General features: G+C 37.2%; 1 protein-coding gene across 1 annotated transcript in view; it reads right to left on the minus strand.

Annotated features, from left to right (window-relative positions):
• AK9 (adenylate kinase 9) overlaps window positions 1-17,632 on the minus strand; it is a 125,413-nt gene that overhangs the window by 23,272 nt on the left and 84,509 nt on the right. Inside the window, exons 25-29 of the mRNA XM_019929566.3 lie at window positions 16,361-16,479; window positions 12,821-13,040; window positions 6,667-6,735; window positions 755-958; window positions 178-396 (exon numbers count right to left, since the gene is read on the minus strand). Of these exons, the coding sequence (XP_019785125.2) occupies window positions 178-396; window positions 755-958; window positions 6,667-6,735; window positions 12,821-13,040; window positions 16,361-16,479 (831 nt within the window). The remainder of the gene's footprint in view (window positions 1-177; window positions 397-754; window positions 959-6,666; window positions 6,736-12,820; window positions 13,041-16,360; window positions 16,480-17,632) is intronic.

The following is a 17,632-nucleotide window of genomic DNA, read 5'->3' on the forward strand; positions in this document are numbered from 1 at the left end:
CAACTACTTTCCTACTTCAGAAAGGTGAAACAACCACACATATTTTTATAGCTAGCTAAGAATACTATACAATGCTTACAATTTTTTGAACTTATCCACTGTCTTCTTAGACATGCTTAAAAAAAAAAAAGAAACAAGAGAAAGAACATGGTTTTCAGATGCATTTGCTGACATCACCTTTACAGGGTCCCAGTAGCCAAATGAGCTTATATACTTGTAGGTAAAGCTGAGCATTTTCTGGGCAAGGCGGGATGATATTGGATAACATTTCTCGAAAATGCTTGCACGATTCTCCACCAGCGGTTTCAGTTTCATATTCAATATGTATTGTACAATGTGGGTTTTCCGAGCTCCATTAATGAGAATTACTGGTATCAAAAACTTCTCAAATTCTTCCTAATGAAAAACAATCATAAAACCAAACATTTTTAGTGGGAAGGAGGCTGGCAGTATTTAGTTACAGCACATGGACATTGCTAGTAACTGATTACTTCAGTCTAGAGAGCAAATATTTTTCAGCTTCCAAGTAACTGCAGGTTGGCAGCTAAAACTTTGACCCTATGTGGCTTCCACGTTGCCCTTGATTTATTAACTAGTTTTTACAATTGTAAATGGTGCTGACGAAAGGGACCTAACCCCTAAAAATATACATTTCTTTTGAAATGTTAAAAAGAAACCAAGGCATAAACCAACTCGCTTTTGTTTCATTCTCAAAAGTTATTTTTTGAATTATGAAAAACGAAAAAGTAATAACCTGTATTATTTGTAAATTATTCGTATCTGCTTCAAATTTTTCTCTCAGTTCACCTCTCAGGCGTTCGACCGCATCAATTTCCTGCTCTTCATCTTCCTCACTCATCACTTCCTCATCTTTTGGAAATTCATCAAGGATGTTGTCAATATCATCTTCCTCATCTTCAGGTTCTTCCTCGCTCATGTCTTCATCTTGTCTAACAGTCTAAGGAGGAAAATATTCCCTTTTACTATACATATAAAATATGGAACAAATGACACTGCTAACTAATCATCTGGGATATTTTGGAATAAGCGGGTATTGGTTAGTATGGCATGCAACGTTCATCAACTGATATAGTAAAGTTTCAAATATCTGGCACCCAAGAAATTTAATGCCTTCAAGACTCTAACACCACGGTGATCCCATAAATAAATGCCTAGACAAGATATTAACTGCTAATATTTAATGCTATAGTTGTCAGAATATTACATGTTTCTCATGGTCTTCAGTAACAATATTTAATGCAACTCAAAGAGTATATAAAACACTCCCTAGCTGTGTTAGCTTGGACAAAACCAGTTTCCTCGTCTGTAAAATAGGAATAAGGAAAGTACCTCCCTCACGTGGTTGTTGGTAGTGCTAAAATAAGTTAATACATGCAAAGCCCTCAGAAAACTGTCTGGTACATGGTAAGCATGCAAATGATAGCTGTTATTCCTATTATTATAACACTATATTATGTTATAGTTATTATTGTCATTTTGTATAAAGCACTGTTCTAATAGAATAGTACACGCCCCTGAGGAGGTTGCAGCTTATCTGAGGAAACCAGAATTAACACATAAATGATTACTGAAGACCACAACAGGATACTGATACTAAGTGGTGTTGTAAAGGCTCGAAGTGCTACAGTCCAGTTTGCGTAACACTGAACCCTGTCCTACTGATCCTCCTGCACTGCCTCTATGCACGTCGCCCAGAAGTATCCCTTGTCCCGGATGGAGCACTGCCTTCCCGTCGGAAACCTGGGAGTTATCTTGACTCCTCACTCTCCATTATTGCACATCCAGTTTCTAAGAATAGGAATCCTAAATAATACTTAAGACTCTCTCCTCCTTTCTAGTCCTGCTCTACTGTTTGCCCTCTCATTACCTCTTGCCTGCACACTTTTGATTAGCTCGCTATTTCCTGATCTTTCTAACTGATTAGACCCTGGTGCCTTTAAAGGCGCCTGAAGCTGGGATTTGGACTTGCAGGTGCCGGGAGGAAGAAGAGAGAACAAAGGGCCCTTCCCTGTTCTGTGCCCAGGCTCCTCTTTCCCCGGAAGGAGTTTGGCATTGGAACTATGTTTCTCAGTTCTTATTCTTTTTTATTTGAATTTTGAAGCCATTTGGTTCTCTTACTACTTTTTCCTTTTTCTTATATTTTGACAATTTTTTAGTTTGAGATTTGATTTGCTAACGATCACTGGAGGCATGGTGGGATGAGTCCACACTACGAGCTGCAGACATCTTAGTTTCAGATGAACTTTTGCTCACCTCTCCAGCTCTATTTAATAGCTCTTCCAACTTGTTTGTTAATTAAAAAAATTAAACTATATAAGTTTAACAAGAAACTTTCAATTAATTTAAATGCTATATTGTAGTTTCCATGAACTTTTTTTTTGCTCTCTGGTTTTTCATACCATCCTGTTTTTGTTTTATGGATACAAGTTCTTGAATTATTTAAGGTAAATTGGAATTTTTTAAATGTTTAATATATTTCCTGTATTGTCTATTTGTTTTAGAGTCAATTATTCTGTTTGTTCATCTTGGTTCTTCCTTGTATTGATAATTTCAAATATATGGCAATCCTTGGTTGTTTATTCATTTTTGTGAATGAAGGACTAAACTGATTAATTCAGAGCAACTGTAAGCTCTAGGTATGTGAGCAGGACAGGTTGTATCATGCTTCCATTTAAGATGTGAGGATGAGAAGAGGCAGGCAGGCTGGATCTTGTCCCAGATGATGAAGAGTACCAACCAACATTCTGTGGCACCTAGAATTTTCTAGACAGATTATTTAATTACTTTAGAAATTATTTACTTTTTTCTTCATGGGGACAAATGTCACTGTTACATGAGGAGCTGGTGGGATCAACCTTAAAAAATTTTTCTGCAATTTACCCTCTTGGACTTTCTAGATAATCAAATATGTGCAAATATTAAATTTTGTTCTTACTTTTCAGTATGTATGCTGTTTCTTTTTCTGATCACGTTGCTGTGGCTAGTTCCTTTAAATTTTTTAAAAGGTTAATAGCCTAAAAATCTTCATAGAAGACCATCTGAGAGACCCACAGGTTAATTCTTTTTAGAGAAAAAGGTTTTAGTTTTCTGTAAGTGGCATTTTGGTCCTCTGGAACAGTGCTGCTTTTTTTTCTTATATCTAGTATCTCTCAGTCCTTATGTTAGGAGATACATGTTCTAAAATTCATCGTCTCAGAGATCTGCCTCCAGTATGAAGGAATAAGTTCATTTAGCCTCTAGCAGATAATAACCATTAAGCCGTGGACAACACACACACAAATACACACAGATTTTTTTTCCCTCTCTCTTGCTCCAGAGGGCTTCTGGAGAGTGAACAAAGGCAGATTTTGTAGAGTAGTCAAAATTTGGAGGGAGCGATAGGCTTAGGGTCAGTTCTCTTATTTTGTGCATTTGCATGGAAGGCAGCCTCCATTAGAGCGGTGGTGGCAGAGGGGGACTAAAACTCTGATAGAAAGCTCTGTCTTTTGTCACCTACAAATTGGCACTTGCCCTCTACCTCTATAAGAAATAAATTATGAGCTGCTGCAGCTGCTGACCTTCAACAGCCCTGGAAAGAAGTTCAGGATGGATCAGAAATGAGGCACTCTGTGCTCTAGAAAAAACTGGCAGAACAGGTCTTCAGATAGTTAGATATTTTCAGGAGATGATTTTATGAGCCCAATTGTTGCATCTCCTCATATCTAGAAAAGTGATAAAATCCTTCATGGCTACTCCTGGCATTCTCCTGCATGTGGCTACACTACACTTGGTAAAAGGGACCCAGGCACCAGAGAAAGAGCTAGTGTACAGGACGAGGGCAAAGATTCTGGAGCTAGGGGTAAGAGTAGAAGCAAGGCCTCCAAGGAATTGGAAGATACGCATTGTAAATCTGTATGAAGCCACTGGTTTATAGAATATCCTTCAGTCACATTTGGAGGCTAAAATTCCACATGATGGCGACATTTTCCTATAAAATTAATGGAAGTAGTCACCTTGAGACTTTGAAGTGATTTCTAATGTTAAAAGTGTTTTATTTGTTGCTAAAAAGTCAGACAGCAAAGGCAATAATGTTAAGGCTGAGAAGACAAACCTGGGAAGGGCTTTATCTGCATATGGTTCCCTAACTGCTTGGGAAAAAGGTGAGTCAAGAAACTGCATATTTCTGTACAGAGAGGCAGATGATGAGAAGACCCCTGGTTCTGTGCACGAAAGCAAGCTCCAAGGTCCATGTGGAGTCAGGATGGATTCAACTCAGGTTGTCACAGTAACTGATTATAACAATTGTACTAAGTGATCCTTGAGATGCTGCACTGCGTTTAGTCTTTCCTTGTCTGAGACAGTAGCAGTACATATAAAATTCCCATCAAAAAAGTTAAAAAAAATACACAGTTTTAATCTCAGAAAATCTCAGGAACTCTCATAAAAAAATCTCAGGAATTGTCTTCCAAAGTCAGTTTGTATAAATTAATTGTGGGAGATACATAGCCAACTTTTTATAAAAGATTAAGTCTCAGAAGAGCTAACTTACAAAATCTTATTTTGTTTATAAGACAGAATATTTTATCTGAGGTGCTTGGCTGTAGCATTTGGGTCAGCTAGGTCAACTGGGGACTAGCTCCTCTCTAAACAAAACGAAATCCGTGATCTTCAAGGTTTATCTTTTCAAAAAATCAGCCGATGGAAAAGAGGAGCTGTATTGAACATCCTGCACAGTATGTGACTCTGAGCATCTACAGGCTCTGCCCCATTCCATTCTTTACCTCGAGGTAAGCTATATTTTAGCCCCAGCACAACTTCACAGGCTCTCTGTCTAGACCTTATACCCAAGCTCCCAGCCTATCTCCCTGTAGCAAGAGCTGAAGTGTGAAAAGCACAAATGAAAATCCACAAGAAGCATAGTTTAATGTAGTATCATTATATTTTGTATTAGATTATTTAAACATCTTGGTTTTCTTTCTTTAAAAAATTTTTGTTTTTCTGATTATAAAAGTAATAAAAGTTCATTGTAAACAGTTATAGAATACCAAAAAGTGTAAAGAAAATAAAAATGATATATAATCTCAGAACTTGTACATAAACTCTATATCTCCATCAAGACTTCTATGCATCTTTTTGATGCTCAACGTCACTAATTATTAGAGAAATGCAAATCAAAACTACAATGAGGTATCACTTCACACAGGTCAGAATGGCCATTTTCAAAAAGCCTTTGAACAATAAATACTGGAGAGGGTGTGGAGAAAAGGGAACCCTCCTACACTGTTGGTGGGAGTGTAAATTGATTCAGCCACCATGGAGGAGAGTATGGCGTTTCCTTAAAAACACTAAAAATAGAGCTACCTTATGATCCAGCAATCCCACTCCAGGGTATATTTCTGGAGAAAACCATAATTTGAAAAGATACATGCACCCCAATGTTCACTGCAGCACTATTTACAATAGCCAGGTCATGGAAGCAACCTAAATGCCCATCGACAGATGAATGGATAAAGAAGATGTGATACATATATATTAAATAGAATATTAGCCATAAAAAGCAATGAAATTGAGTTATTTGTAATGAGGTGGATGGACCTAGAGCCTCTCATACAGAGTGAAGTAAGTCAGAAAGAGAAAAACAAATACTGTATGGTAACACATATATATGGAATCTAAAAAAAAAAAAAAAAAAGGTTCTGAAGAACCTAGGGGCAGGACAGGAATGAAGACGCAGACATAGAGAATGGACCTGAGGACACGGGGAGGGGGAAGGGTAAGCTGAGACGAAGTGAGAGAGTGGCATTGACATATATACACTACCAAATGTAAAATAGATAGCTAGTGGGAAACAGCCGCATAGCACAGGGAGATCAGCTTGGTGCTTTGTGACCACCTAGAGGGGTCGGATAGGGAGGGTGTGAGGGACATGCAAGAGGGAGGGGATATAGGGATATATATATACGTATAGCTGATTCACTTTGTTACACAGCAGCAACTAACACAACAATGTAAAGCAATTGTACTCCAATAAAGACGTTTAAAAAAAAAAAAGAAAAAAAGAGAGTAGCAGAAAAACAACAAGAAACAAAACAAAAAAGGAACGAAATTGGGTCATTTGTAGAGACGTGGATGGACCTAGAGATTATCATACTAAATGAAGTAAATCAGGCAGAGAAAGACAAATATCATAAGATATCACTTATATGTGGAATCTAAAAAAAAATACAAATGAGCTTCTTTACAAAACAGACGCAGACTCACAGATTTAGAAAACAAACTTATGGTTACCAAAGGAGAAAGATGCAGGGGAAAGATAAATTAGGAGGTTGGGATTAACAGACATACACTGCTATATATAAAATAGATAATCAACAAGGACCTTCTGTATAGCACAGGGAACTCTACTCAATACTCTGTAATAACCTATATGGGAAAAGAATCTGAAAAAGAATAGATATATGTATATGTATAACAATCACTTTGCTATACACCTGAAACTAATATAACATTGTAAATCAACTATACTCCAACGTAAAATAAAAATTAAAAAAAGACTTCTATGCATCTTTTTATTTTACATTGCTGAGATTTTATATATGTGTAAAATATATATGTTTTAAATATGTGTGTCCTTTTTTTTTGCAAAAAGCAATTTTATTTACTTACCTCCTCTTCTTTCCTTTTTCTCTCTCTCTCTATTATAAGTTCAGCCCTTCTTTTAGAAATCATGTCATCCTGTTAAAGAAAGAGACATTAAAAAATATTAATGGATAATAATAAAATTACTTTTTTTAAAAAAATTTATTTAATTTATTTATTCTTGGCTGCATTGGGTCTTCGTTGCTGCATGCAGGCTTTCTCTAGTTGCAGCGAGCTACGCTTTGTTGCAGTGCACAGGCTTCTCATTGCGGTGGCTTCTCTTGTTGTGGACCATCGTCTCTAGGTGCATTGGCTCAGTAGTTGTGGCTCACGGGCTCAGTAGTTGTGGCACACAGGCTTAGTTGCTCTGTCACATGTGGGATTTTCCTGGACCAGGGCTCAAACCCGTGTCCCCCGCATTGGCAGGCAGATTCCCAACCACTGCGCCACCAGGGAAGCCCTAAAATTACTTTCTATATATTAATTTTTTTTCCCAAAGGGGAATAATATTTGGGTAGAAGGATACTTTCCAGAAAAGCATGTGATAGTGGTAATTATGTCATTTACATCTTTGGACCTCTGGACCTCTTGATCAGCTACTTCCCTCCAGAGGGATAAATGGTACTTGGGATCAGTCACTTTTTCTATAAACTTTAGAATTCCTTTTCAAAATGGATTACTTATTTGTTTCCTTTGGTGGAGAGGTAGATTTTGTACATGGAGAAACAGGGAAATACTTAGAGGCTCTTTGTTGAAAATGTTTGATAATCTTCCATCATATTATTAAGATGTAATTGCCTAAAGAATCCATGTGAGAAAAGCACATGTACTTTGGATGCATTCACACATATGGTGTATAAGTAGTCCTCCAGTCCTTCTAGGGGTCTCTAAATCTAATGCAATGAATAGGTCCTTTGATATGACCTTAAGGTTTGCATGAAAACTAACCAGCACCCCTTGGGTTTGGGGGCTCATTGGCTCAGGACTGTTGAAACTGGAGTCCCCTTAAATACTGGGACTTTGATATGACCTTAAGGTTTGCATGAAAACTAACCAGCACCCCTTGGGTTTGGGGGCTCATTGGCTCAGGACTCTTGAAACTGGAGTCCCCTTAAATACTGGGAGATCAGAGAAGTGCCTTAAAGACATGCCCTGGGGGCTCCGGTCTAGGCCATCAGGACTGTGCTCCTTTTATCTGACAATTACTGAGTATACATTTCAGATAATTTATGTTTTGTTGACATTCAAGAAATATTTGTAGATAGAATTCTAAAACTGAATTGAATCAAATTAATATAGTTCATGAGCCCCAGAGAGATACTGTAGCTTTTCAGAGGATAAGAGTTATAAAAACTCTAATTTCCTTTTTTAAAACCAGAGTTTTACCATAGGTGCTTTAACTGTAGAGTTATGAAAATACAGTCTCCTTTGTGTTTTCATAACATATAAGGAAACCACTGTATATACCAAAAAGAAATGCAAAGTATGTATAATAAAGCACACACATATTATGAGTCTGTTTCTCCTCTGATCCTTTCACTCAAATAAGTAGTGGTCAGTGAAGTTTAACTAATTATTGCATGTCTGCCAGGTGCCATCACTGTTCTGAGCACTGCACATGTATATTCTTTCATTTTCTGCTCAAAATATACTGCAAGGCGGACAGCATTATCCCACTTTATAGATGAGTTAATAAAGTCAGAAGGTTTAATTCACATAGTATAACACAGCTAGTGTGAGGATGGTGTAAGAAACTCCCAGATAAGGGTATGAAAAAGCACATTGTATGATGGAGCTGTAAGGAGGGTTTGTATTTGTTCCAACTGAGAAATAAAGTTAGAAAGAGGGTTTGGAACAGGATTGGGAGGGCTTTAAATGCCAGACTGAGGAGTTCAGATCTTAACAGAGTGACTTGATCAAAACAGAGTTTTAGGAAGATCAGGTTGCCCGAAGGATGGCCTGGAGGGCCCAGATATGAAGCCTGGTAGGACAATTAGGAGGTCATCGTAGGAGTGCTGGGTGTGAGGTGAAAAGAATCTGAACCAGGGCAGAGCTGTGGGTATGAGAAGAAAGGTGTAAATCTGCTCTTTCCTGTTCCATATCCCTGAAATCCTCAGGGCATGTGATGTCTAGGCTGGGGCTTGATTGCTTTAGAGCTGCTCCGTCCAGTATGGCAGCTACAAGTCACTTGCAGCTCTATTAAAATTAAATAAAATTAAACATTTGATTTCTCAGCCTCACCAACTAAATACATTTCAACTGGTTAATAACCACATGTGTGGCTAGTGGCTGCTGTATTGGACAGTGAAGATACAGAACATTTCCATCAGCACAGAGAGTTCTCTGAGAACACTGGTCTAAAGGTGCCAGATCCCACAAGGAGGTAACATGCAGCTGTGCTTTGGTATGCCCTCTTCTTTCTTTTCCATTCTCATGTTTATAGAGCCTCTTGCCTGGCAGACACTTTGGCCCACTTTCTTCAGAGATCAGCAGCAGAAAAGGGAAGGATGTCAGGTAGAATGGTGTGAAGCTTGATGTCTTGCCACACCTCTCTCCTGACTTCCACAGTTCTTGGATGGCTGAGAGATTGGCTTTGATTTTGTATGGGACAGGGATGGCCTGGGACGTGTAATCTTAGTGTGGTGGAGCAAAGGGATGGATGGCAAGATGGATAGAGGGATTTCCTTTGGCAAGATGAAAAGATGAAAAGAACTTGACAACTGTGTCTGAGCAGTGACAGAGGAACTTCATGGTTTTAACACTTTGTTTATAATTTAATAAGTATCGAGTTGTGATAAGGTATTCAGTAATTTAAGTCACAGTAGCTCAAAATTGGAACTAACTGATTAGCTCTCTGACACTAAAGAGAGCTTTCTTCCATACTCTCCCTGCCAAATGTCCACTCAGTCTACGCTTATCTATTGACAAGTAGCTCACTGCCTTCAGTCTTTGTTCTTTTTGGAAAGTCTTACTAATAATGAAATACATCTCCCTGTACTTCCTCCTACCAATGGTGCTTCTTTCCCCTGTGGCCACATGGAACAATGACATACTCTCTTCAGTATAAAAGACCGTCACATAATTTAACACAGTTCTCATGTCCCATCTTGGTCTTCCTAGTTCCAGATTTGAAAGCCCTATTCTTTCTACTCAACCCAGATCTATAAATGTGTCCTTTCAAGACATGCCATACATATGGAATGAATCACAGAGTATGTACTATTTTCTTTGCCTGGCTTCATTTACTCAGAATAATGATTTTGGTAGTCATCCATATTGTAGGGGGTATCAATAGTACATTCATTAAAAGTACTGAATACTACTCCATTATATGAATATACTATTTATTTATTTATTTTTCCAGCTTTATAAAATTGTAAGATATTTAAAGTGCATGTCATGAAGATTTGATACGTATACATTGTGAAAGGACTTCTCCCATTTAGTTAATTAACACATCCGTCACCTCACATATTTATCTTGTGTGTGTGACAACATTTAAGTTCTACTCTCTTGCCAAATTTCAATTATACAGTAGTACAGTATTACCAACTATAGTCATCATGTCATACATTAGCTCCTTAGGTCTTATTCATCTTATAGCTGAACTTTTGTACCATTTTATCAACTTCTCCCCATTTCCCACACCTCCCAGCCCATGACAACCACTTTTCTAGACTGTTTCTATGAGTTTGATTTGGTTTTAGATTCCACATACAAGTGATACCATGCAGTATTTGTCTTTCTCTGCCTGGCTTATTTAACTTAGCATAATGCCCTCAAGGTCCATCCATGTTGTTGCAAACGTCAGGACTTCCTTCTTTCCCATGGCTAAACAACATTCCTGTGTGTGTGTGTGTGTGTGTGTGTGTGTGTATACACACACCACTTCTTTATCCATTCACCTGTTGGCAGACACAGGTTGTTTCCACACCTTGGCTATTGTGAATAATGCTGCTATGAACATGGGAGGAGAGATATCTCTTTGAGATAATGACTGTTTCCTTTGGATATATATACCCAGAAGTGGGATTCCTGGATCATATGGTAATTCTATTTTTTAATTACGTGTGGAACCTCCATATTGATTTCCACGATGGCTGTACTAGTTGACATTCCTACCAACAGTGCACAAGCGCTCCTTTTTCTCCACATCCTCACCAGCATTTATCTCGTCTGTTCGATTTTAGATACCCTAACAGGTGTGAGAGGTGATATCTCATTGTGGTTTTGATTTGCATTTACCTGATGATTAGTGATGTTGAGCACCTTTTCATGTACCTGTTGTCATTTGTATGCCTTCTTTGGAAGAATATCTATTCAATTCATCTGCCCATTTTAAAAAATTGGATTTTTTTTTTGATACTGGGTTGTATGAGTTCTTTATATATTTTAGATTTTAATCCTTTATCAGATATATGATTTACAAATAGTTTTTCCCATTCCCTAGACTGCCTTTTTATCTTGTTGATGGTTTCTTTTGCTGGACAGAAAATTTTTTGGTTTGATGTAGTCCCGCTTATTTATTTTTGCTTTTGGTGTCAAATCAAAAAAAAAACCATCATTGCCAAGATTGATGTCAAGAAGCTTATCCCTCTTTCTTATAGGAGTTTTAGGGTTTCAGGGCTTTTGTTTCAAGTCTTTGATCCATTTTGAGTAGATTTTTGTGTATGGTGTAAGATAGGTGTTCAGTTTTATTCTTCTGTAGCAGGCTATACAGTTTTCCCAGCACCATTTATTGAAGAAACTATCTTTTCCCCATTGTACATCCTTGGCTAGTTTGTCATAAATTAACTGACAATATATGCATGGGATTATTTCTGTGCTTTCTATTCTGTTAAACTGATTTATGTGTCTACAGTCTGCTATTGTACTGAATTTTTCAGTTTGGTTATTGTATTCTTCAGCTCTGTGACTTCTGTTTGGTACTTTCTTATATTTTCTATCTCTTGAAAATTTCACTTTGCTTATGCATTGTTCTCCTGACGTTGGTGAGCATCCTTATGACTATTAGTTTAAACTCTTTATCAGATAAATCACTTATCTTTGTTTCAGTAAGGTGTGTTTCTGGCATTTTATCTTGTTCCTCCGTTTGGAACATATTCCTCTGTTTTTTCATTTTCTTTGACTCTATGTGTTGGTCTCTGCCCATTAGATAAAACAGCCACCTCTCCCTGTCTTGACAGAGTGGTCTTGTGTGGAAGATGAACACAGCTCAAGCTGGCCCCTGTTCTTGGCCATCTCTTAAGCCTCTGTACTTGTTTAAGCCACTTTATTTGTTTTTAGTTGCTCCCAGTAGTTGAGGGGGTACCATGACCTATCAGTGTCCCAAATGGGAGGATCACAGTCAGCATAGGCTGATTGGAAGCTAGACACTCAAGCAGCAGCTGTTTTGATGTAGGTGATGTGGGTATTTTCTCATTTGCCCAATGTGTAGGAGTCACTCAGCTAATTTCTGGATTTCTTTCAGAGTGGATTGAGTTCAGGAGGCTCCTATGTTGCCACCTTGGGCTGGAAGCCAAGGGACCCTATCTGGATATTTACCACATTTTGTTTATCCATTCATCAGTTGATGGACATTGAACTGTTTCTACTTTTTGGCTATTATGAATAATGCTGTGTGAACTTCCACATACAAATTGTTACATGGACATGTTTTCATTTCTGTTAGATAGGTTCCTAGGAGTGGAATTGCTAGGTTCTCTATGACACTTTTGAACATTTTATGGAAACTTCTCAGACTACAGTTCAAGAAAAGATGTTGTAAGCTAATACCTGGATTTGTTGTACTACAGGCTAAAACGGCCTTGCTGGATGGTGTCACCATTCCAGGAGCTAGTGAAAAAGTCAATGAAAATTTTAATTCTTTGTGTTTCAAGGTCTGCTCCACTTGCTGCCTCTTCAACTGTGCTCCAGTGTCTGGTATAAGGATACTTTGGTGCTACCACTATCTTTAATTTTACTTGCCTTGGAGTGAGAAACATTAACATGTAGCTAATCATAAAGCCCTCAAATAATTCTTAACTCTTTAATTATAAATTGTCTTAATATTTGATGAAAATGTTTTCATACTGAATGTGGTATTAAAATCAGAAAACTACATTTTTGTAAAGACCACTTTATAAACTGGATAAATTCTGAACACATTTACTCTCATGCTTTTTTTTTAACAGATACATACCTTGATTTTTGCCTTCATTTCTTTGATGAGTTTTTTCCTTTCTAATTTCTTCTTTTGTTTCATTTTCCACTTTCCAATTTGGGTAGGAAGGAGGCGATCAGAAACATCTTGATGATCAATTTGTATAAAAACAGCAGCATCTGGGAAAAACCCATATTTCCCCAGAAACTGGACCTCGTCAGGATATTGCGGGAAACCATCTAATACAAAACCTGTGGAACTAGGTGGAAATTTCATAACTTACTTTATTGGCTTAAAATATTATAACTATTGATTTAAAAATGAAAAAAGTACTGATAACTTTCAACTTTACATAAGGCACCCAATGAATAACCAGTTTCCTATAGTACCTTTTAATTTTTTAATATTTCTACATGCTGTTTCTTCTCCCAAATGTACTGAGTTGGATTAAAATGATAATATTTTATACTTATATTTATAGTATAAAAGTACTGTCAATCAGTTTATAGACAATTACTATTAATTAGAAGCCTACTAAAAGTTGTGAGAAGATCACAGGGAAAGAGAAAATAAGTTCTCTGCTTGGGACAAGTGACCAGCCTAATGAATGTGTCACCGTTTACATAAAGAGTCTACTTGGCTGCCCTCTACCCCTTTATTGAGAATCCTTATCCTTTAGTCATTTTTCTTCTAATGATGTTTCTTTTCATGGGAAAGTTCATAACCCTCTTCCCTGGCTCCCTTTGTAACCAGCGACAATTATTAATGTTGTCTTGGCTCATGTGTAAGATGATCGTATTCAGACAGGATCATCAAACTTGCTCAAGTATGAAGAAACTTTAAGAATCATGAAAATAACTTGGAATGTTAACACATTTTCATTAGGGAGTATTTATAAAAACAAACAGGCTTGGAGAACCTGGCTTGGTTTAGTTGAGAGGTTTAATATTGGTCCCTTTTTGAATGAAAGTTTATCTCATTTATCTAAGATTTGGTTTAACTATTTATATTTAAATATACATTCTCTTCTTCAAAGGAATAGGACTTTCATGAACATTTGACAGTTTCAGCTCTTAACTGTCATTTAGAAATGTTGTTTTCTTTCTAATTAAGTGGGCAAATTTACATATATTGGCCGTAAGATATGTGTTGTTTTCTTTAGAGGTGCCTTCAGCAAAGTCTCTTCTGTTCTAGCTGTTACTTCTTTGTCAATTACATCTAAATCTTTTACCTCTACACCCAAACTTTCTTCTGAGTTTTGATTTAGAATTTTCAACAAGCTGCCTAGTTTCTCCATCTGAATGCCCTTCAGGAATTATATATGCATCATACTGTCAAAAAATCACGCTCACTGTTACCCTTCCACACAGCTCTTCCTCTGACTCACTAGTATCCAGGTGCCAAACTTCAGAGACATCCTTCAACTCCCTCTTGCTTCTCACATACAAAACCGAAGTAATGTAACTAATGTAATTAGTTACATTAGATCTCTAGGACAGATGCCTTTTTAAAACATGTTTTTTCCTGATTATAAAAGCAATAAATCTCACTATAGAAAAATCAGAAATAAAGTGATGAAAAAAGGACAAAATTATCTGCAACCTCATATCCAAGAGGTTACTGACATTTTGTTTTGTTTCTTTCTAGTTGGTTCTTCATTTGTTCAACTTTCTATCATATTATAAATAACTTTGTATCCTTTTTTAACATAACTGTTGTATAATAAAATTTCTTATGTTATTACAGTCTTCATTGTAATAAGTCTTAACGTAGTGCTAATGTTCAGCTATTTTATTTAGGCTATTACAATTTCACTTTTACTTTTCTTCAATCCATACGCTTTTTTTTTTTTTTAAATGTATGTGAGGTCAGGAGCTAAGTTAATGAAGAAAAACCCATGACTATGTTGCTGCCAGCAACATGCCTAAGTTTACTACGACTATTGATCTAATTTAGGGAACAAGAAATTAAAATTAAAGTGACTAATAATTCCACTACTTGGTTAGGCCAGGGACTAAGTGAAAGAGAGTGACCAGAGGAGGACTGGGACCTGCCAGTTATTTGAATTCTCTAATGATAAAGTTTTCTTATCTCCAGAATGAGAAAATAAACTTTCTGTCCCAGAGTGAAGTTGTAAGGATTAAGGAAATTAATATGAATAAAATATAGGAGAACAGTATCTGGCACACAGTAAGTTCCATATAAGTGTTTGCTATTATCAGTACTGTAAGTATCATTTCACTTTCTTCTGGTGGATACTGAGGTAAGAGATTCTGGTTAGGAAATCGAGGTGAAGCCTTAAACTCTGGTGGCCTGGAATTCTTAGTTTGTTCTGTCTGGCGTCAGGCTTGTTCCTGGCTGTTGGTAAAGGGATGAGACTATGGACAGCTATTTAGCGGTGTGAACAACCACTGCAACAAAAACAAAGAGCATTGCTCATCAACCAGTTATACAGGGGTTAAGTCACAACCCACTGCAGTCACCTACCGACAGCGTACCCTGAAAAGAATTCAGGATGAAAAAACAGGATGAGGCACTCTGTCCTTTGGATAAACAGGCCCCTAGATAGTTAAATGCATATCTCAGGAAGAATTTCAATGACCCCAGATTCTTGCATTTTCCCATACATAGAAAAGCACTAAAATCATTAACTTGGGATATCTGTTCTTTGCGATTAGCAGCAATCTTTTACCAAGATATATGCTTAACTACATGTATATCCTAGCCAAGAAATTCATACATGTGTACTGGCTCCTCCCCTACCTCTTTGGAACAGGTCTTCAGAGCTATCTCCCAGGCTATAGTCCCCAGTAAGACCCTGAATAAAATTTAAACTCACAACCCTCAGTTTGTGCGTTATTCTTTAAGTTGACAGTGGAATTAACTAATTGTTAAAAGACTACAAGGCAAAGAGTCTGGTACGTCATGAGTGTACACAGGATTAGAATATGGATCCTTAATCACAACTACACATTATAATCCCCTGGGGAGCTCCAATGCCCAGGCCCCAACCTCACACCTCTAAAGATTTTGATTCAATTATTTTGGGGTGGGGTCCCTGGCATCAGTATTTTTAAAATAATCCTCTAGATGTTTTTTTAAATTTATTTATTTACTTTTGGCTGCATTGGGTCTTTGTTGCTGCATGCCAGCTTTCTCCAGTTGCGGCAAGCAGGGGCTACTCTTTGTTGTGGTGCGCGGGCTTCTCGTTGCGGTGGCTTCTCTTGTTGTGGAGCACGGGCTCTAGGCATACAGGCTTCAGTAGCTGTAGTTTGCGGCCTCTAGAGCACAGGCTCAATAGTTGTGGCACACGGGCTTAGTTGCTCCGTGGCTGTGGGATCTTCCTGGACCAGAGCTCCTGGACCAGTGTCCCCTGCATTGGCAGGCGGATTCTTAACTACTGCGCCACCAGGGAAGTCCCTAAATAATCCCCTAGATGTTTTTAATGTGTGGAATCACTAGTTTACATGAGAGTAAAGGAGAAAATTCTTAAATTTATGTTGGATTACGTTTTTAACTTTTAAGAATAAATCAAATAAAAGTCAATAAATGTATAAAAGCCTACATAAATTAAGATACCGTATGGGTTCCTTAAACCACCACTCAGAGAGAATTGCTTCAAGGATTTCGGGAGGCAATGGCTCATTTTCTGTTAGATTTAATCTGATTGCTTCTTCTTCTTCTGTAAGCTGTACTTCCTGAGGGTACAAACAAAAATCAGAAAACAAAACAAAAATTTTAAACTGTATATTAATAAATAATACTATGTTACATAGTTGATTAGGATAAGGACTGTTTTTCTCAGGTCAGTTTTTTCAAAAGTATTTACGTATTTATTTATTTTGGCTGCGCTGGGTCTTAGTTGCAGTACACGGGATCTTCGTTGCAGCATGAGGACTCTTAGTTGCAGCACACATGCAGGATCTAGTTCCCTGACCAGGGATCGCACCTGGGCCCCTGCACTGGGAGCACGGTGTCTTAACCACTGGACCACCAGGGAAGTCCCTCAGGTCATTTTTTATACTGTTGCTCATAAACATTTAAAAATCTGAGCTCTTTTCTTTAAACTAATATTTAATATGGTTTTAAATATTAAATGATAATTACTATTGCTAAGAGGAGTTACTAGCAATTAGCATGACTGATTTTCATACATGGTCTCAGGATACCTGTCTCATCATTTTTACTAAAACCTTGTTCAGTCTATATCACACACCTATAAAGCTTAACTGATTTTTGTCGTCTATCTTATAATTATTCAACCTAGATCCTGATTAAAGGATGGGCCAGGCAGGCAGTCATCTGGAATATAATCTGTACCTGCGTCCATTTATAGGAAATCATTTGAGAAGAAAAGGGTCCAGCTATATCAGAAATGGTTAAAAAGTGAGTTAGAATTAAGAACTTTCTCTTTATACCTCCAGATAGAAAACACCTAAGAGATATATACAAACTTTCTTATGAGGCATCATTAGAAATTAATATTTTGAGATCTCCACTGGCGCTGGGACAGATTTTTTATGACGTTAAATAGAAAACGGAGAACACAATAATGGAAAACCTTACAGTCTAGGTCAGACATATCAAATAGCATCGTCCCAGATAAATGCTATATAACACTCTTGTCAGGAAAAGCTTTTCTGTTTTTTATTGGAGTCATGTAAAACTCAGTATTTTATATTCTAGATGAGCAGTAAGATCTGTATTAAACATATGGGGAGGATGACTCTTAAATGATTTTTATGGGCTATTTTTTTCTTCTTAGAAACTTTATAGAGTTTGTTTCTTTTTTTTTAACATCTTAATTGGAGTATAATTGCTTTACAATGGTGTGTTAGTTTCTGCTGTATA

This window comes from Tursiops truncatus, chromosome 12 (assembly GCF_011762595.2).
Source record: "Tursiops truncatus isolate mTurTru1 chromosome 12, mTurTru1.mat.Y, whole genome shotgun sequence".
Taxonomy (NCBI): Eukaryota; Metazoa; Chordata; class Mammalia; order Artiodactyla; family Delphinidae; genus Tursiops; species Tursiops truncatus.